This window comes from Meleagris gallopavo, chromosome 28 (genome assembly GCF_905368555.1).
Source record: "Meleagris gallopavo chromosome 28, MGAL_WU_HG_1.1, whole genome shotgun sequence".
NCBI classification, from domain to species: domain Eukaryota; kingdom Metazoa; phylum Chordata; class Aves; order Galliformes; family Phasianidae; genus Meleagris; species Meleagris gallopavo.
In genome coordinates this window covers 579,600-599,116 of record NC_139431.1, presented here as the reverse complement: position 1 = coordinate 599,116, position 19,517 = coordinate 579,600, and the positions used below count along the sequence as shown (strand labels likewise).

At 51.9% G+C, this 19,517-nt stretch overlaps 1 protein-coding gene and 1 long non-coding RNA gene across 3 annotated transcripts; both read right to left on the bottom strand.

The window, feature by feature from the left end:
* Positions 1 to 49: 49 nt before the first annotated feature.
* LZTR1 (leucine zipper like post translational regulator 1) lies at positions 50 to 19,355 on the bottom strand. Of its 2 annotated transcripts, XM_085210655.1 has the most exons (20): positions 19,058 to 19,350; positions 18,917 to 18,979; positions 18,659 to 18,715; positions 18,119 to 18,198; positions 17,653 to 17,761; positions 17,385 to 17,468; positions 16,647 to 16,704; positions 16,394 to 16,533; positions 16,038 to 16,239; positions 11,907 to 12,017; positions 11,571 to 11,663; positions 10,614 to 10,709; positions 9,777 to 9,960; positions 8,304 to 8,473; positions 6,558 to 6,714; positions 5,768 to 5,894; positions 4,581 to 4,730; positions 4,283 to 4,388; positions 3,353 to 3,433; positions 50 to 838 (listed from the first exon to the last, which is right to left on the bottom strand). In XM_085210655.1, exons 1-20 carry the CDS (start codon positions 19,231 to 19,233, stop codon positions 722 to 724), a joined length of 2,361 nt encoding a protein of 786 aa, XP_085066781.1. In that variant the 5' UTR covers positions 19,234 to 19,350; the 3' UTR covers positions 50 to 721. The 2 variants fall into 2 exon arrangements, 1 of the variants encoding a protein (XP_085066781.1); XR_014879964.1 differs by lacking the exons at positions 50 to 838; positions 3,353 to 3,433; positions 4,283 to 4,388 and adding an exon at positions 6,199 to 6,313 and having other exon boundaries at positions 4,584 to 4,730; positions 19,058 to 19,355.
* LOC146542609 (uncharacterized) lies at positions 15,285 to 16,022 on the bottom strand. The gene is made up of 2 exons (XR_014879966.1): positions 15,461 to 16,022; positions 15,285 to 15,385 (listed from the first exon to the last, which is right to left on the bottom strand). It is a non-coding gene; the product is annotated as an uncharacterized LOC146542609 (long non-coding RNA).
* Positions 19,356 to 19,517: the final 162 nt, after the last annotated feature.

Genomic DNA, 19,517 nt, shown 5'->3' with positions numbered 1-19,517 from the left:
AAGAGCTCTTTTTGCTTAATTTTTTCCAAAATGAATGCCAAGTCAATCATATAATGCAGGCAGGAGACGTTAACTCTTTATTAATATATTGATTTAGAAAGGCTTAGTGAGATAGGATTAATGGATTTGATGGTCAGAAAGGACCGTAATCTTCTAGTTTGACCTGCAGCAGAGCATAGGCCTGCACTTTCTGCAGCCCACCAATCAAGGCGGTTGCAACAGGGCTTAACTTTTAATCCATGCCACAGGGCGTCCCAAAAAAGTCACTCCGTCCTGGTCCAACATCAGCATCCCTGCTGAAACCACGCTCAGCTTCCACCTCTGTTATGCCTGACTTCCACTTGCAGCCCATGGCTGTTTCAGGTGAATTTTGCTTAATACTGTTTGTTTTAAATACCTCTTCAACATAGGAACGACTCTTTCACTCAGGGCTGCTTTCACACTATAAAGATAACAGTGGGATTGGGAAAGCCCTCCGAACCACCTGGGCTGGATTCCTTTCCTTAGTGGTTGCAGCGTTACGTCTGTGTAGCAGGGACCAAACCCTTCTCCACGAAGGTTCAAACCAAGCACATCCACGCAGTGCCGGCTGTCCACGCTCCTCCTGGCCGCCTGCTGCACTGCGAGCAGCTCAGCACGGAGTGGTAAAGGAGGAAAAGCAGCCACAAAGAGGTACGGCTGTTTTTGAGGAAGAAACGGGAAGTCCCATTATCAAAGCATGTCATATGTCTGAGCCCAGCTCTGCGCACTGCTTGTCTGAGATGTGGTTAGCTAACGACTCTATGATGTCAAGGAGGAGTGGCTGACTCAGGGAGCGGAGGTTTGGCAACTTGGAGACCTTTAGGGAAAAGAAAAACAGAACAGAAAAACACCAAGAAATTAAAACCCTCCCCAAATGGCAGCTGATGTGCTGCTGTTTTCCCCCCCTGCCCCACGGGAAGCACTCAGGTCGATGTGAGGTGTGAAATCACAGCTGGGTGCAGGATCTGGCCCTCACCGCTTCCATAAGCGCACAGTGCTGCATGGAGGGGAAGGGAGGGGAGCACAGCAGAACTGCTGATCCCAGCACAAGAGAACAGTGATTACTGCTCATAATGACAATTCTGCTCTCTTAAAGCAGCGCCAGGCACGGCACAGCGTGGAGCTCTGTTTGTCTCCTTCAGATCATCTGCACTGACAGAGGATGGGATCTCAGCACAGCCCCGTGCTGCTCCGGAGCTGAGGTACCTCGGAGCAGAGCCACGTGGTTCTGCTTTAATGCTCCTGCAGCCCAAGCAGGGCAATGGAGCAGCAGCCAACAAAACCTGTGCCACATCAAACGCGTGCGAACCTCCATCCAGCAAGCTGTGTGTTCCTGGGGCTGCTCGAAGCTCAGCTGCACACAGCTCTGCCTTCTCTTCTCCATGCCAGCAATCCCTGCTCCTGTGGTTATCAGCACCACGTCCAGCCCTGGCAGCTGACGCTGCCCACAGCCCTGCCTGCATTACTGACACCATCCGTCACCTCACTGCTGAGAACACCTTCAGAAGAGCGCAGAGCAACGCTGCCCGAGGCACACAGCCAGGACTGGGGATGTGGGGCTGGGAGCAAGGAGACAGCCATAGCACAGGGAACTGGGCCCTGCAGTGGCAGGAGCAGATCAGGGCTGGTGTCAGAGCACAGACAGACACTTCAGAGCAGCACTTTTATTGGGGCTTCAGCACAGAACTGACACACAAACGCCTGCACAGCCATTGCCCCAGCGAGTGAACCTCTGGGAACAGCTCTTCCATGGAGCTCTCACCGTGGGGAAACTTTTGTGCTCTAAATCAGCACGAACCAAGGTGGGGAAGGGGAGCTCACAGCAGCCTGTCTGAGCCTCGCTGCCCTGCTGGGCTCACGCAGAGGGAACAAATCACCTTTCAGAGACTGCGGCGTGCAAAGGAGCAGAGCAGCAGGCATTCCTGCCCAGCCACGCACAGCCACACAGTGCTGGGCCAAAAATCACACACCAAAGCTCCTCAGGCCAAACGCAAACATTGCATGATTACCATTTCTTGCACATCTGCTTGACAGCCTTCCAGCCACATGTTGATGAATACTGTTCTAACAGGCAACGGTTTGAATATAAAACATTTCTACATATTCTGATTGGTGACGATGAGCACAACTGAGTAACACCCTGCAGTTCAGGTTTTTTTTTCCTGATATGCTGCAATATTTGTTTCCCTCAGCACATTCCGGTGAGCATCGCTCCAACCTGCCTGCCTTCCTCTGGCCTCCGCTGGGAAGCAGACATCCTAGGAGTTCAGCTCTCAGGGATTACAGTGCGTTGCCCCAAAGCCATCCCAGCCCCTGGGCTATGTGCAGTACCGAGCCGTGCCCCTCTGCAGGACTGGGGGACCAGAAGGAAACACAGCACATAAAGGCAGGGCTGCAGCCTCGTGCTGAGGTCCCTCGAGCAGCTTTGGGACTCCTGGATGCTCACTCCATTCTCAATGCTTTTTGTGCACTCTAAGTGATTTCTGGATGTACAATGCACTGAGTTTGGGTGAATACCCCCTCTGAATGTCCTTTAGATGCCACCCGGACACAGCAGTGCTTTCCAAACTTCAGGCATCAACAGGACCGTGAGATTAAACATACAGAAGACAGACCCCTACCTGAACACCACGCATGGATTCAGTAGGTATGGAGCACCCAGAAATCCCAGTTCAGTCACTACAGTTTGCCTACAAATTTCAGCAATGCTAAAGTTGTGCAGTGAGCTGGGAAACTCATGGAGGGATCCTCTCTCATCTGACAACACGATGACAAGCCCCTCATTGTCCCCAGTGAGGACGGGAACATCAGCACGTCAGACTCGTGCCTGTTCCTATCGGCCACGTATCCAGACATGGAAACCACAACAAGCCCAGCCAGGCCAAGCTCATCTGCCTTCTGAGCACACGATTTCTGCATTCCCATCAATGGCAGGGAGAATGCTTCAGCAGAACTGTGCCCAGCACACTCGTAGCTACTAGTGAAAGAGAAATGCACACTCAGCCCGTGCCACCCCACGCTCATCTTCTTGTATGCACAAAAACCCAGCAATTGCGTGGCACAAAATTAACAGCTGGAACAAGTGGAAATGGAAGCAATTCTGTTTTAGAAGGTCTTTGCATTTCCAGACTAGAATATTCTGGTCTTTTATTTATTGTTCATGTGAGAAGCATGACTGGCAGACTTGTCAGCAAGCGCCAGGGACACGCAGCCATGTCTCAGCTGTCTCACATGAGGAAGAATGAAATGGATTCCTATGTTAATGTGTCTTTAACCAGCGCAGCGACAGAGGACAGCAGCTCTCAAAAGCCCCAGAAAAGATGCAACCAACCTTGGTGAACTGGTGAACAATGATGTGCAGGCAGTGCCTCTTCATGTCCAGGGCCTGGGTCTTGTCAGCTGCCTCCAAAATCTACAGCAAAAGCAAAGGTAAGATCTTCCTTCTGTGTTGCTCAGACATACAAGCACACAAATGCTGCTCTGACTCATAGCAGAGAATTCCTCCGAGCTACGGAAACATCGATGGTTTTCATTACAAACCCAAATCTTTTCTAAACTAATCAGAAGTAAACCTTGCATCTAAGATGTGTGGAGTCTTCATGACAGGAAGCTGCAGATCAGTTTCAGAGCCGGGTTCCCTGAGGTGCTGCCGTGAGACTGCTGTGGGCAGGAGCCAGGAGCAGTCTGTACAGGATTTGATTCTGCTCACGCTGCAGAAGGCTCTGTTTCCTACCACGCAGATGGCTCTGCTATCACAGAGTACTTTTGTTGCCTTAAACTTCCCTGCCAGATCAGCACTGATGTTAAAACAAGAGTAACGTCACCTGCACACCACTGCTTTGGTTACTATTGAAAAAAGATTTGCAGATGAGGCTGAGCACACACTGTGTAAAGTCCTTTGGAAAGTCTGCTCCCACTGTGGGATCAGGAGCTCAACACGAGCATCCTGCTGGCCAAACAGCACCTCCTGAACACTTCCACACAGGAGCACCAATGGCAGAAAGAGCAGAAAAGGATCCAGGGCTGCTGGACGGAGGCTGTGCTCCCGTGGGTCAGTCTGTGCTGCTGTGCTCCAGGGGGCTGCACAGCTCTGAGCCCAGCGCTGGCAGTGCCACACTCAGCCCACGAGACGGGACTGAGCCAGCAGACACAGGGCAGCACTGCTTGATGGAGAAAAAACAAACCCACGTCCCCTGGATCAGACTTTAGGCTTTCCTGTATCCAAGTGAAGCAGCTAATTAAAGCTCCTGAGGGCAATTACCTGGAGCACGTTCTCCACCGTAACATTCATTTCCAGATTCTGCTTGCAGTACGCTTGCAGTCTGTTGTTGGAGAAGCCGTAATAGTAAGGTGCAGCAAAGAGGTAGCTGTTCATCTCATTAAGGGAAAAAACATGCAGCAAAGGAGCAGCGCCGGCAGTGCGCACAGATGCGGCAGCAGAGGCTGAAATGCAGCTCTTGCTGTTGATGCAGCCCTGGCCACCCCCAGCCTGCAGCCAGCAAACCAGAGCTGAGTCACTGTGCGTGCACTTCATACAGACACTCCAGATTTAAGGATACAGGGAGTCTTCAGGAGGCATGTTTACTTCTCCATAATAAATATATCTAAGCATAGATTCAAACGCTTGCTTGCTGGGAACCATTTCACCTATAGAAATATTCACTTGCCCGTCTTCAGGCATGAAGGAACGGAACATGGCTTCAAAGTAGCTAGAAAAAAAGGGATTAAGAGTAACATAAAGCACTCTGCATACGGATGGTTTAACTCAGTGCTGTTTAGAAGCAGCTATTAAGCACCGCAGCTCCCAAGATGCAAAAGCAGGAGGTAACCTGGCCAAAAACCTGGCTGAACTGTGCTTCATATGTCTGCCTGTCAGTACTCCAGACATAATCCCCATCTTCCATCAGCACTACCTGAACTTTGTCTCCTTTCCTGAAAATTGGGACACACACTGCTTAGATTTTCATCTAATTTGCATAAAGGCCAGCAGAAAGCTGAAAGCATTGTGAATCTCCTCGCTGTGCACAGGCCATGACTGCCAATCACACAGGGCTTCTTCTACAGAGTTGTGAAATGTTTCTGGTAAAACACTACAGTAACAATACTGGATATCGTGTCTGGGACTGCAAAGCATGAGACAGTTCTGAAATAGAAATGCTGTGTGGATGCTTAACACAGGCATAAAGGTGCAGAGGCGCAGAGCACACATGGCAGGGACAAACCCACTCAACTCAAATGCAGTGGAGGGAGAACTTCACTGCAGGGTGAACAACTCGGCTCTGGGAACCGAGCTGATGGGAACAATCTACTCTCTGCTCTGCACCATCTTTGTCTATGCTCCTTCATATCAGCAGGTGAGAAACAGACTCAGGTTTCACACGATTTGAGATGGATGCTCAGTGGACATTTGCTGCTTCCCACCTCACCGGAATGGCCCTATGCTCAACACCACATTTCCTTCGTGTGACTTTGCAGACCCCTTCTCTTGTAGTGCAGCTCCTACGCTTACAAACCCTCCAAAGAGTCTCTACCATTTTAATTTCCTCCTCTCTTCCCCTGCTGGGTATCAAATTGAAAAATATTTCATCATTGTGGCTTAAAGGCTTATTACACCCACAGAGCAAAGCTGCAACTTACACCGTGTGTGGGTACAAAGTTCCTCCCTGTCCTCTACAAAAAGCAAGCTGCCTCAGCACAGCGTTCACACGTGCAGTAACTTCAGTGGCTGTAATGAACAGAGACTCACCTGGAGCGGGCTGCAAGGATGGCCTTGTGTGCTGGCCGTGGGTGGCCGTCCAAGAGAAGGATGATATCACAGAATTCAATCCCCGCTCCTTCCAGGTAAGCCTTCATGTCCTGAATTAAAGACGTTCCTGAAAGACACCACAGAAATAGTTGGACACTGCAGTCCCAGCTGTGCAGGTGCCATGCCCCCCTTTCCATGCTCTCCTTCCTTTGGGACACCTGGGCTGAGCAGCAAGCAGGATCCTCATCTTGGAGCAAAAGGAGCTTCATCCTTCCCTATCACATTACTGCCCATCATACACACCCAGCAGCATTGCCAGGCCTGGGGGCAGCACTGAAAGGTGCATTCTATAGCTCATTTTTTTCCCTACACTTCATTTTTTCCTCCCAACCCCCAGTGCCAAAGGAGGTGAAAACCTACAGCTTGGTTACCTTCTACTCCACTTAAACTGAAGACCTACTGCCTTTCCTTCTAACCTTCTTCTTTTTTCACTATATCTTTCCATTCCTTCTGCCTCTTCTCTCTGATCAGAACCAGGATATTTTACTGCGAAAAGAACATGAAAGCATTTAACACGATTTTTCATGTCTTGCAGTGGGGACAACAGTCTGACTGAAGCTCAGAGGGGGAAGAACTGTTCTGCCTTAGCCTGGGATGCAGCCTGCAGCAGTTCTACCAGATGAAGAATTGCAGCTCTGCAGCAGTCTCCTCCTTAGGCCCCCTCTTGGACTGAGCAAAGCCCCAGCAATCGAAGCCCCACGGCTGATGACTCAGTAAGGCACAAAGTTACCGATGTCGAGCGGCTGGTCGGAGTGCATTCGAACAGGAGGCTGCTGCTTCCTCCGGACAATCTCCACTATGAGGGATGAAGAAAGATGCTCAAACTCCTTCATCATTATGACCTGATTAAAATGCGATTCTTTCACCACGAAGTTCAGGCAGTGCTCCTTTAAACAAAAGAGTAATAATGATAATAGTTACTATTTCTTGCATGAAGCCATCCTGCAGCACGTCGATGTCCCATTGGGTGACAGCCAGCCTTCTGAGCCCCTGCCTGTGGATCCCAGCATTGGAACTGCCAGAGCTTTTCCTTACAAAGCGACCACCTCAGCTTCCACCTGAACAGGAGATGCAGGACAGTTCCAAATATTAAGAAAAACCTGGCTAAGAAACGATGAGGAAAAGCTCGAGGGATTTCTTCGAGGAAATGGTGGAGATTTTGCCCGACCTTTTCTGACAAGGTTGCAACCAGTCTGAAGGAGATCTTGCAGGCTCTCGTATGCCAAATTTGCTAGAAAAAAATCAATGCAGTAGGAAGGTAACAAATGAACCAGACCTAATGCCGAACAGTGAAAGGAACAACAGAAAAAGCAGCCCATTTGGCAGTGCAAACCGAGGCTTTCCCTCAGGATATTTAAATAAGCAAAAAATGTAATCTATACCAGCTCACCATAAGGTGAGTACAAAATTAGGCCAAGGAATAATTACTGATTTCCATTTTCTGCCATAGTGAGTTCAGCTGCCACCTACAGGGATCTGCCCGGACCCATCGGAAACAACGCTTTAAATAACGCCTGGGATGCCAGGAAGAGCAGCCTTGTGCAGATGGCACTGAGCCACCAGCAGCACCGGGCACTGAGAACCAGGATGCCAACCCAGGAGGACGCTGAGCGAGTGGAGCGGTGTGGAAGAGCCCCTGTTGCCCTGCTGGCAGCCACGCAGCTGCTGACCTGCTGCTACTGGCACTGCATCGCCAGCGCTGAGACTCAACGCTCCTACGCACCGAGGGCTGTGCCAGCACGCATGTAGCTGCTGCTGACTGCTGCTGTGCTCCTGGATGCCTCTCCTTTGCCCAAATCCAGTGCGCAGTGCCCAAGAAGTGCCTGTGCACCCCGCTTTGCATTGCCCCGCTCTGCCTGTCAGCCTCAGCCCTGCGGCCCGGAGCTCTGCACAGGCTGCCCCCTCATCACTGTGTGCCTTTGCACTAATTGCTGGACTTGGCGGGGAGCTGCTGCTCTGCAGCTGGAAGCAGCGCTGGCTCTGGCCACTCCTGGTGGGAGCAGTGCAGCACGAGCACGGTCTGAAGGCTGTGGTATCGGCTCTGCACTTCAGCAAGTGCCTCGGAGTCCCACCGTACAGAGAGCTGCCAACACTCATTTTCAGATCAACGGTCTAAGAACTGAGTTTAGTTTTCCATCAAATCGGGGGAAGAATCCATCAGCAGGCTCGGCATTAAACCCTGCGACCAGAAAATGCACTGCTGCCACCTCAGTGCAGTGAGAGTCAGCTGGGGAAGAGACAAAGTCACTCTGCCCTTTACATCCTCCAGGACAGATATGCAAAAATATCCCCCACTGAAAAAGCCTACATAATATTCACGAGCTCCTGCAGCACAATCCACAGCAACACACACTCAGGCAGCCATAATTATAGGGGAGAACCGAATTTGCAAAGCTGACAGCTTTTGCAAAACATTAATTACATCAAAATTTCCTTTAATTTCTTATCAGTTACTTTGTATGCAAAATGTGATTACCTTTAGCTGATCCAGCTGAAGCTTGTTAGCATTTTCACACACAATGAGCACATTCTGCAGATCCACAGATGCTTCAATGTACTGAAGGCAGAGCTGTTCCAGGCGAGAGAGCTTGAAGTTTAAGGCCAGTTTGTACACATCCATAATGAGTAACACGTCCTGCACATGGCCTGAAATCACGAGAGAATGGCACCAGAGCTCACTGAACAAAAGGAGAAACTTCCTCAAAGCATTTCTTCCGACTCAACCCGAGCACTCAGAACAGCACAACGGGCAGCAACTGGAAGAGCATTTCTGTGCAGAACGCCAACTTCCACTGCTGCTCAGATTAAACCAAGAATGGATACTGAAAAAAGGGAATGGATGATCTCTCAAAACAGAGGTGTGAAAGAGCCACCCCGAATGAGTGTTTGGGCAAAGCCTTTGTGACAGTTTTTCAGGCACGTACAGACAGTTCTGGGCACACACAGACCACAGGTCGGCCTGGAAGCCAGGGCCACACAGTGCAGAGGGGCTGTGGGGCTCAGGGCGACCACTGCAATGGGGCCACTGAGCCACCGCCTCCAGGAACAACCCTCCAGTCTTTGCTTTCCTCACAGGGGATCTCTGACCATCTGCTGTAACTACTTTCTGAGAGAGAAAAGCCTTCTTGCATGTTATTTGGCTTCCCAGTGTCTAATAAGGAAAATCCCATTTGATAGGCGTGCCAGGTGCCATCAGCTCAGCACAGAGGATCCCCCAGGGCAATGCCCTCTGGACCCGGGAGCAGCCAGGAATACACAAAGTCAGGGTGGGAGCACCGAGGATCCCAGCAGACCAGTAATGCCGCAGAGAGGTGAGCGCTGGGGAGAACTGGGGAGGCCAGGGAGGAGGGCAACCCTCCGCAACAAAGGGAGAAGCTGGGTGTGATAATCCTTCTTTGGTCTGACTGTCCTGCAGTAAACACACTGAGGATTAGGGGAACAGCTGAGAGCTGGGTCTGGCAACGTCAGCAGAAGCCAGTGAGGAGGTTCCCTCATCCTCATTAATTAGATTTTGCAGGGAAAGCTTTGGAACAACTACTTACAAATTAATATTTAACTAAGGATGATCTTTTCTAGAATAGAAAGATGTGGGTCTGAAGCTGAAGCAAAGATTCCAGTGTGAGAGCTGATGCACCTCCATTTCAACTGCTGTGCTGTGCAGCCTCAGCTCCTTTCCTCCTCCTGGAGTTCTAATGGGTTTCCCACAGCCCAACAGCCCTCAGCACTGCACCAGGGCCAGGAGTCAGACCTGCTGTGCCGGAGCCGAGAGATGTCTGGCAATTACCTCCCAGCCTCCAACTGCTTCATAACTCAATGCATGCACCTAATGGACTCCTGGAGGTAATCCCTCACCTCGGCATTTTGAAGAGATGATGGCACGGCTTTGCAATGGGCCGAACAGCAGAAAAACGTTTGCTGTCAGCACTCGGTGCTCGTCCTGCTGCCCTACCTTTGCGAGGGTATTTTATCTTATCCGTATACAGGAACTGCATGAGCACCTCGAAGGGCTGAGCCTCAGCCTCTCGGATGGGCACTTCCAGCAGCGGCTGCAGGCGGCACAGTTTGACATTCCCACCAATGCCATCCTTCTGGCACGCCGCGTGCCCCTCATCTTCAATGTCTTGCTTTGATTTCTAGCGAGACAGAAAAACCAGTCCAGCATGGCAACAAGGCTGCGTTAGCACACACACCACTGCTGAACCAAAGGTCCTTCTCACACTGCACAATTATCAAGACCGGAGTCCTCGTTGTCTTCAAGATTACGTGCTACCATGTGCTGAAGGACAAGTTTTTGGTGAGGAGCTGTGAGTAAAGCTGACAGACAGCTCCGTACTCCAGAAAAATCATGCAATACTGAGGTAAAAGGCAGCCAACATCAAACCCTTAATCCTGCCTTCCCCCTAATCTGTCTCATCTCGCTGGCCATCCCCAACAACACGCAGCATTTGTCCTCTCCAGAGTGAGGAGTGGTGCACCTCCCAGCAGCGCTCCACAGATTAGAACTGAGACAGCCAGGAGAGCCCAGGAACCACACCGCCAAATCCAGATCACTGATCAGCTTTGGCTCCCCCACGTTCTGCCCCTGGCCTGCCCTGATGCCCACCCAGCAGTCCCTGTTAATACTAATTATCCTCTTTATTTTACAGGCCCAAGAGCATCTTAGCATCAGACACTGCTTTGCTCCTACATCTGTCTCAGCACACACTGTTTGCTCCCTGACCACCTGCCTTCCCACCCAGGGCGCAGCGAGCATCACCTCACCACACTGACCCTCCAGAACGCTCACCTGTTTCAGCCTCTCCCTCGCCTGCATGATTTTCTTTTTCAGCCACTTGCAGCGGGCTGTCACAATGGCCGTGTGTCCTCGGACCCGTTCCTCCTTCTGCCAAAGGAAGGGGCACAACACCCATCAGACATTAATTCCCAGACCACACAGAGGTGGCAGATGGCAGCAGCAGCAGAAACCCGGGCTGTACTCCAGATCACCAAACATTTACTGCAAGTTGGAATGAAAGGCAGCCCTGCATCTGCTCCTCGCATCCAGGTGAAATTCAACACCAGTTTTCCCCAAGGGCTGAGCAATGGCAAACACCATTTGGGGAAGCCTTTGTTACGGTCGCTGAGCAGAAGCTGCTGCACAGCTCCTGTTATGGGCCGTGCATCTCAGCACTGCATCTGATTTCACTTTGAATGGTAGTTTGCAGAATAGCACTCTGCTTGTTTGCTGTTGCTCCTCATGATTTATTTATTCTGTTCTGGTTCATAATCTGTTCTGTTCTTGAAAGCATCATCTGATCTCTGTAAAGTCCTTAGCAATTTTTTAGCAAAAAAAAAAAAAAAAAAGCAGTTGAGTTGAAATGTCTCATGTTTTCCACTGAAAACATTATTTTTATTTCTCTGTGCTGCTTTTCATCACTCTATTTCAGTAATCAAGAAGAGGCTCTGGAGGTGATATGGAAATCTGCAGAGCACTGAGCTGCTCCTCCAGGAACCATTTGGGACCTCAGAGCTCAGTGGTTCGAATCACCTTCATACTGCACACTCACAGAGCTCCTTCTCCTCTGCAGTTTTATCAGATGAGTGCAGCTTAGGAAACCAGGGCACCTGCAGCAGTGATGCTGCTCCTCAGGCTACATTCCCTGGGCGCAGCTTGCTTTTTGCACGTGCTGTACAAGCAGTCACAGCCCTGTTGGGAGCCTCTCTTCCCATCAAACCCAATCCAGTGTTCACGAAAACCACTCACCTCTCCCAAAACAAACTCCAAATCGCTGAACTGCCTGTTTTCCCACAGCCTGCCATAATCTTCATGCAGAGTGCACTTTGGGTAACAGGAAAACTGCAAGAAAGATAAAATCCCACATCAGACATTTCCGTTCATTTCAGTCACCCATATCCAAAAGCACTTCTCCAGCATCTGCCCAGACAGCAACTCTCAGGTTTTATTCCATCAGCGTTTAACATCCGAGTCCGGAACGCAGAGGAACCCAGGGGGCACAGTGAGCCCAGGCAGAGCCTCCAAGCAGAGCTGGGTGTGGAAGGACAGGCACAGAACGGGGGAGGAGTGAAGCTGCCGACCCACCTGGAATCTGTACATCTCCCCACTGCGGATGTTGTTGTCCACCGTCCCTCCAAAGATGTACATCGCATCTGAGATTACAGCTGCAGCGTGGAAGAGCCGCCCGCTGGGCAACTGGGGGAAGAAATGGACAACGGGGGGGGAATAAATACAACCAGCTCTCCTTTGCTTCTGAGAAAAGTAGGAGATCAACGGTGAGAAGCGTAAAACGTTCTGCGTGCAGCCCGAAGCAGCACAGCCCTGTGCACCCCGAGTGATGCCTACAGAATTACAGGGCTGTTTCCTTGGGCACAGCCACTTTCTGCCCACTGCACCTTGTGCCAGCCTGTGAGCACGCAGGGCTCACCCAGCACAGCCCACACAAACCAAAACTGCACCCACAGCACGGTGCCACAAAGCAATACAGCACTGCAGGAGCTGCTGGGTCAGAGCTGCAGTTTCCCTCTAAGGGACAGCTCGCACATCTCACCCAATGGCAAAGGCCTCCCAGGGCAGCACACCTCCATGGAACACAGCCTTCATGTGACTTTTTTCTGGTTCACCGGGCTGCTGTGTGTTCTGGGCTGCACACTGCATGGGCTCAGCCATCTCCCTGCTTTTTTTTTTATTTTAATTTAAGAATGTGATACTTCAGCTTCGTTTTTAATTCAAACGCTTCTCTCACCCTGAAGGATTTGCAGTTCAGAAAACAGCATTCTCATTTAGAAAACACTTTTGTTTTTCTTCCAACCGTAGCGTTTTCACAATCATTGCCAGAAAGGAAACATGAATCATTGGAATATGTAATTGAGTCACACTGTGCTTTGCCAGTCATGGCCTACCCACCTCCTGCACTCAGTAAGGATCCCTACAGCAATGGACTTCCATCTGCAATGGTTGGTACCAAGCCCTGCCACAGCACCTTACCATTTACTAATTAACTTCAGCAATCAACACAAGACTTTCTGAATAGCCATACTGCATTTTGGAACTTTGTATGAAGAGAAATGTAAATATTGAAGGATAAGCCAGAAAAAGAAACAAAACAGGAAGGCCGTGCACAGTTCATCAAAACATTCTGCAGCCGAAGGCTTCAGGAATCGGGGCAGAACTTGGCCAGCATGGAGCTCCCACTGCAACCACAGCTCACAGAGCTCTGCAGCCCCACAGCTCCACTGCAGCCCCGCAGCTCTGCACAGAAATGCAGCGAGGAGAAGACACTCAGAGCCAAAAAAAGAATAAAAGCAGAAAGGTTTGTAGAGTACAGGAGTGTAAACAGCTGCAGAGAGGCTGCACAGAGCCAGGCTCTGTGCTCCCCAGTCCACCATGCCAGAAAGTCTCAGTCTGTCTTGAATTCTTTGCTGGGAGACCTCCCAGGCTGACAAACCAGCTGCTGAATACGTGCAAGCCAGGCACAGTTTGTATGGAACAGGTATGCAATAATGTGTGTCCTGCCAGGCCAGCAGTCCTGGGGTCTCTGCAGAGGTAAAAGATGACGAAGAATTTACAAATCTGAAATGGAGCCACAAAAGCTGCCAGCTGTGTGCAGCACCAGCACAGCAGCACGGGGTCCTGCAGTTGCATGGTCTTCAATGGCAGACGCAGCCCTCTGCTCCCCACCTGTGCACAGCAGTGTGCAGCCAAGGGCTGGGAGTGCAGCTGGAACAGCACAGGGCTGCCCAGAAGGATGGAATCTGAGCTCCTTTTCTGGGCAGTTTTTTTACACCTGTGTAAAAACAGTCCGACACAGCAGCACACACAGCCCAGTTTGGGAAAGGAACCCCAGGAAACAGCCACCCTCACTCTTACAGCACATACGGGACTGCAAAGAGCCCCAGAATGAGACGCGCTGCCCCCAGATGGGCTCAGACCTCCAGACCCCATTCTTATCCCCCAATTATCATGATCTCCTTACTTTATTAGCAGTGCTGACAGAAAGAATTCCCACCTCAGCCCTGACAGCTCTGCAGCCCCGGCTGCACCCCGCTCACAGCACACCGCCCTGCTTCATCTGCTGAAGTGCTTTCCCTATTTTAGGTTAACGAGATTTGCAAGCTCGAGATGGAATCTTCACTTTCAACAGCAGAACCCATCAGCCAGCCCTCCCTCCCTCCCCACACCGCTGCCATGGCTCACACCCCCTTTCAGCACTCACTCCTCTGGCATTTCTTGCACCCAGAACCCATCTCAGTACCAGACAGCACAAACTGAGATCTCATCCTGTGCTGCTCCTCGGGGCTCTGCTTTGACTCACAAAGCTGTGCCTTAGTTTTGCTCCTCTGTGCTGCAGCCCAGCAATCATTCAAATAGCTGAGATCAGAGCCCTGAGCACCAACTCGGGGCTGATTCCACCTACGTCAAAATTAACTTAATTAAACCAGTGCAAACCCCCACATAAACTCATTGATTTCAGTATCAATCTCAGTAGGAACACACTCAGCTCTACTCAAAGTCCTCAGCAAATTAAGGTGGATCACTGTAAAAGCAGTATTAAGACAAATGAACAGTTCCCACCCAGGGGCTGGGAGCAGCTTTCGACGCACCTCAGAGCTCACACTCAGAGCCACAGCTTAAGTGGTTCTTGGGCTGCAGTTTAGGCAAGAAGGCTCTCAGACTGGAAGAACAACATAAAGCACAGCACCCAGCAGGGAGTCACTGCCAGCAGCGCCATAGCAGGAGCTGCACAGCCACACCAGAGTGCCTACAGGAGATGGTCCATGGGAGCTGATCTAAGGAGCACAGGGGCAATGTATTTATGTTACTAAATGATGCTATGCTATGTCAGCTCACACGGCCAAAATACCATCAGCACTTCCAGGCCCCTTCCGTTACAGGGAGCTTTTTTCAGCTACCCACAGTGACTGAAGTTTGTACCTCACTGTTTCCAAGGGCGATCTTAAGGGAAGTTAAGCAGAACCACGTACCCTGTTCCTAGATGTCTTACTTTGCATATGTGCTGAAATGGACCATCTGCCTGGGCCCACCTTAAGGAGAAATCCAAATCAGGAGGATTTAATCATTAAGACTGCAGGCAATCGGGAGATATCAGGGGAAAGCTGTGATTTCCTGTTTTCTTCCAAGGCCATTGACAAAAGTTTTGAACAATGCAACACAAATGAATGGTCCCCAAAGGACCAAAGCAGAGCAACCACTCCTCACTCAAAATCCCATTTCCTATCTTATCAAACCTTATATCCGCCCCATGTGAGTCATGGCAGCACTGCAGTGCTGCAGCACCTCACCCTGAGAGCACCACAGACACAAATGCCCTCTGCCCATCACCCACACAAACCTGAACTTCTCTTTTTTGGGGGAGAATTCCATAATAAACATCACTGAGAAATGATACGAATGTATTTCACAGAGAGGAACCGAGGTGTGGAACAACCCAAACCACAGGTATTTTCCTTTCTTTAACCTTTTTCTTTAATAAATCTTATGTTCTCCAAGACGCCTCTCTGGTTTGCTGAGCACAAACTTGGAAAGGTCACAGCTATGATGATCTGGAATTCAAAAAGGTATTTTCTAAAGACGATGCAACTCTGAACGCTGTGCTTCCTTTACAACCACAAACCCACCTGCAAGGTGCTGAACTGCAGCTCCTCAAGCAGATCAGGGCACCCTGGCAGCTCCAGGAGCCACACCTGGAGGCCTTGAGCTCTGGTCTCACTGCTGGAATTTGGGGGTTTGTTCCATAATAACCTCTTCTGCCTGAAGATACCTCAGTGGATGTAACCACTCTGCACAGGGAGGCCGTGGCACAACGTGAGGAGTTGATCCATCCACGGAGCACATCACAGCGATCCACCCCCAGCACTGCGCCCCAAAGCAAAGCCAGAGGAGGTCACCAACACACTGAGCTCTCTCCTCGCTTATTTACAAAGGAAAAGGAAAAAAAAGTTCAGAGCTTTCAGTGTCAGAAGCTCACGCTGCTCTTGGCTTCAGAAGGCCAATGAGGGAACTGAGATCAGTGCCATCCCCTCCTCAGGTTCTGCAGGCTCTGCCCACTTAACACTAGAAGTTGGGTAACAATTGGCTCGAAACTCGGATTACAAATATCCTATAGTGCCTTTGTGGTTAAAAACACATTGGCAGCAAAAGATGGGTCAAAAAAGATGGAGAGTAAAAGGCAGAGAGGAAAGCTGAGGGTTTTACCTCGCTGTCGGGGCTGGGCTGGATAACCTCCCACGTCTGTGAGTCCACATCATAGCAGTGCAGCTCGTTGGGCAGGGTGTTGTCTGCTGCACCACCAAAGACGTAGAGGTGCCGGTCAAAGGCGACCATGGTGTGACCATAGCGGCGCTGCGGGGGGGGCGGGGAGCCCCGCAGGAGGTGCTCAGTGGGGATCCGTGTCCATCTGAGACATCATGAGGGACAGGTGAGGGAGAACAGCATTACTGAGTGAGTCACAGAGCCCACCCTGACAGCCCCTGCCTTATCGAATCCATCCTGCAGCATTCCCAACAACTTCAACTCAATGACTTCTGCTCTGTGTCACTGCCTGCACTTACATTTTTTCCTTGAATTCAAACTGAAAGAGATTGTTGGTGATCTTTGCTCCGCTCTGCCCTGAGAAGACAAACATCTTGTCTTTGCACACAGCCACGGGGAAATTGCAGCACGAAGGGGGGATCTCACCGCTCTGTTCAATCTGGAAGACAAGGATGCTCAACCAGAAACGTGGCAGCACAACGCCACACACTGCAGGACCATCTGCAGGCAGAGCACATGGCAGGGCTCCATCCATTTCAAACGAAATCTTACCTCTTCCCAACACGTTAGCTCTCTATCCTGGAGCCCAATTGTCCACATATCATTTAACCTGTGTTATAAGACACAAAAGTCCAGTTGGAAACTGTTTTTTGCCAGAGTTAGCTCACGGAGTTTAAAGAACAGAGACTGTATGTTCTCAGCATGCACAGAGTCACAGAACCGTAGGGCTGGGAGGGACCTCAGGAGATCACCAGTGCAACCCTGTCCAAAAGCAGCTCCCTACAGCACTCCTTCCTCGGAAGGAAAGAGTCTCCGCTGGCAGAAAAAAACAAATCCTATTAGAATCTTTCTGTCCCACCGTTGGGTGTTACACCATCACCTCCACCCCTTCCAGCAACCTGCACACAACAGCTGCACACAGCAGCTCTGTCTGGAACTTAACAAGAAAGTCCAGGCTTTGTTCTGTGAGTTTTCAGCACCATCAGAAGGCCCGCAGACCTTCTAAGAAACGTTCATCTGCCAGATTTCAAAGATCATTCAGCATCTTTGCAACCATGCAGACCATCTGACTGCTCCTCACAGCCATTCTGAAGCAGAACTTTCTTGGTTTTAAAGATACACATCTTGGAATGTCGAGTGGCAAACTGCAAAGATGCAGCGCTCAGCAGCAGTGATGCTCTGCAGAGCTGCTGGGGGTGCTGCAGTGACTCTGCACGCCGTACAGAGGTGAGATGGCAGCACTGGGAACAGCACTGGGAACAGCACAGGGAGCCAGCAGCCCCCACGCACCGCGCGTTGCCGTCGTATCCCGCGAAGATCCACAGCTTCTCACTGTACACCGTCGCACCGTGAGCCGACCTCGCCACCGGCAGCCTGCAATGGAGGAGAACATTCCTTCATCACCCACGGAATTGTCCTAAGGAGGATCTGCACGAGGTGAAGGGCACAGCCAGCACCAAGCGCCTTCACGCAGCCCTGAGCACAGGGCGACCCTCTGAAGGCTGTGTGTCAGGATGCCAGACCTGCCTCCGTCACTGAGCTGCCCACGTCTCCTTACCTTCCTTCAGTCTTCCACTCTGTCCACTGTCCGGTTGCAAACTTATATTCAAAGAGATCGTTTTTGTTCTTCAGATTGGAATTGGAATAAATGTCTCCAGTATAACCACCTGGGCAACAACAGCTCCGTTAGACAGCACACAGCACGTATTCTTACACTCAGTGTATTAAAAGGCCCCACAGAGAGAGGCTGCGTGGCTCCTGATGACCACAGATGGGAGACTTCTCCACTCTTCCCTGCATTAGCACTAAGGCAATGAGCTTCAAGACTTCACCTCTCCAAACAAAACAGCAGAAGTGCTTCAAAGCTAAAGCTGGAACCACAGCCAGCCATGGAAAAGGACTGGATTTGTTACTGAACGTGATCCTTTGACACTTCCCAAAAACATCACGTTCTTTTTAAATAAAAAAGCACCAGCACAGCTACCATTCCAAACACAGAGAGCTGTAACCTGCCATTGCCTTACCGAACACAAACATGCTGCTCCCATAGACCACAGCCGAGTGGTGATACCGCGGCGCAGGTGGGGTCCCCGTGGTAAAAGCCCTGCAGGACATTTAGAACAGCAGCAATCAAACGTCCCTGCTGTGCTTCAGGCACTCCAAGCCGTGATGCAAGCCAACATAACTGTTGTAAGTGATCTGCTGTCACTCAGGATTTCATGAAGCACTGCAAGCGCTGACGGAGTACAAACACAGCAGTGCTGAAATCTGTTTGGTGGAGATTCCAAATGAAGTGCAGTGAGACAGCATGGCCTGCACTGCCCAGAATGGGGGAGCAGAGCCCAGAATGGGGGAGCAGAGCCCACCTTTGCTGGCGCCCAGGGCTGCAGCAACCCGGCACGCTGCCCACTCACTGTACTGCTATGCTGCCCAGCTGGAGCCATGCCCGCAGCAGCCCCAGTGGATTGCAGAAACCCACGGCAGCCCTCGGGCGGGGCGATGCGCTCCCTCCTTTCCCCCGCTTTTACAGCCGGGCCGTGGAGGAGAGCAGCGCTGCCGCCCACCTGCACCACGAGCAGTCCTTCACGTCGAAGCGCAGCAGGTCGTTCAGCATCGTCTTCCTGCGGGAAGGAAACGGACAGGAACTGCGGCGGCCGCAGATCTGCAGGGCCGGGAGCCCTCGGCCCCCCCGATCCCCAACCACCCGTTCCCGGATCCCCCCCGGCCCCGGTCCGCTCCGCTCAGCTCCCCCCGCCGCCCCGCCTCCCCGTCCCCCTCGGGCCTCCCCCCCGCTCTCGCTCCGCGTCCCGCCGGGCCCTCACCCGTTGTCCCCGCCGAACACGTAGATGGCGTCCCGGTACGCGACCACGGTGTGTTTGCTGCGCCTGCGGGCGGCACACAGCGGCGCTCAGCAGCGCTCGCGGCCGCCGCCCCCCACCCCGCTCCGCCGCCCCGCCGCTCACCGGGCGCCCACGAACTCGTCGCAGGGCGGGAGGCGGCGCCAGCGGTGCACCGTCTCGAAGGGCCCGAAGTTGAGGGTGAGGTACTCGACGCTGTCCGAGCAGCTGTGGTCGAAGTCCACGCTCGGAGCCACCTTCGAGCGCCCCGCGCCGCCCGCGGGGGTCCCGGCCGCCGCCATGGCGCCGCCAGCCCGGCCGGACTACGGCTCCCGGCGTGCACCGCGACCGCGGCTCCCGGACTGCGGCCCCGGCGTGCACCGCGACTGCGGCTCGCGGAGCGGCTCAGAGCTCGGCGCCGGATTGCGGCTCCCGGCATGCACCGCGCGGGGTCGACCGGCGGCAGCGGGTGGCGCCGCTGGGCGCGAGGTCCCGAGTTCGAGGCCCCGCAGCGCCGTTCGGCCCCGGACCGCGGCACGAAGGGCGATCCCGGCCCCGCCCGCTCCCTGTGAAAGGAAAAGCGAGG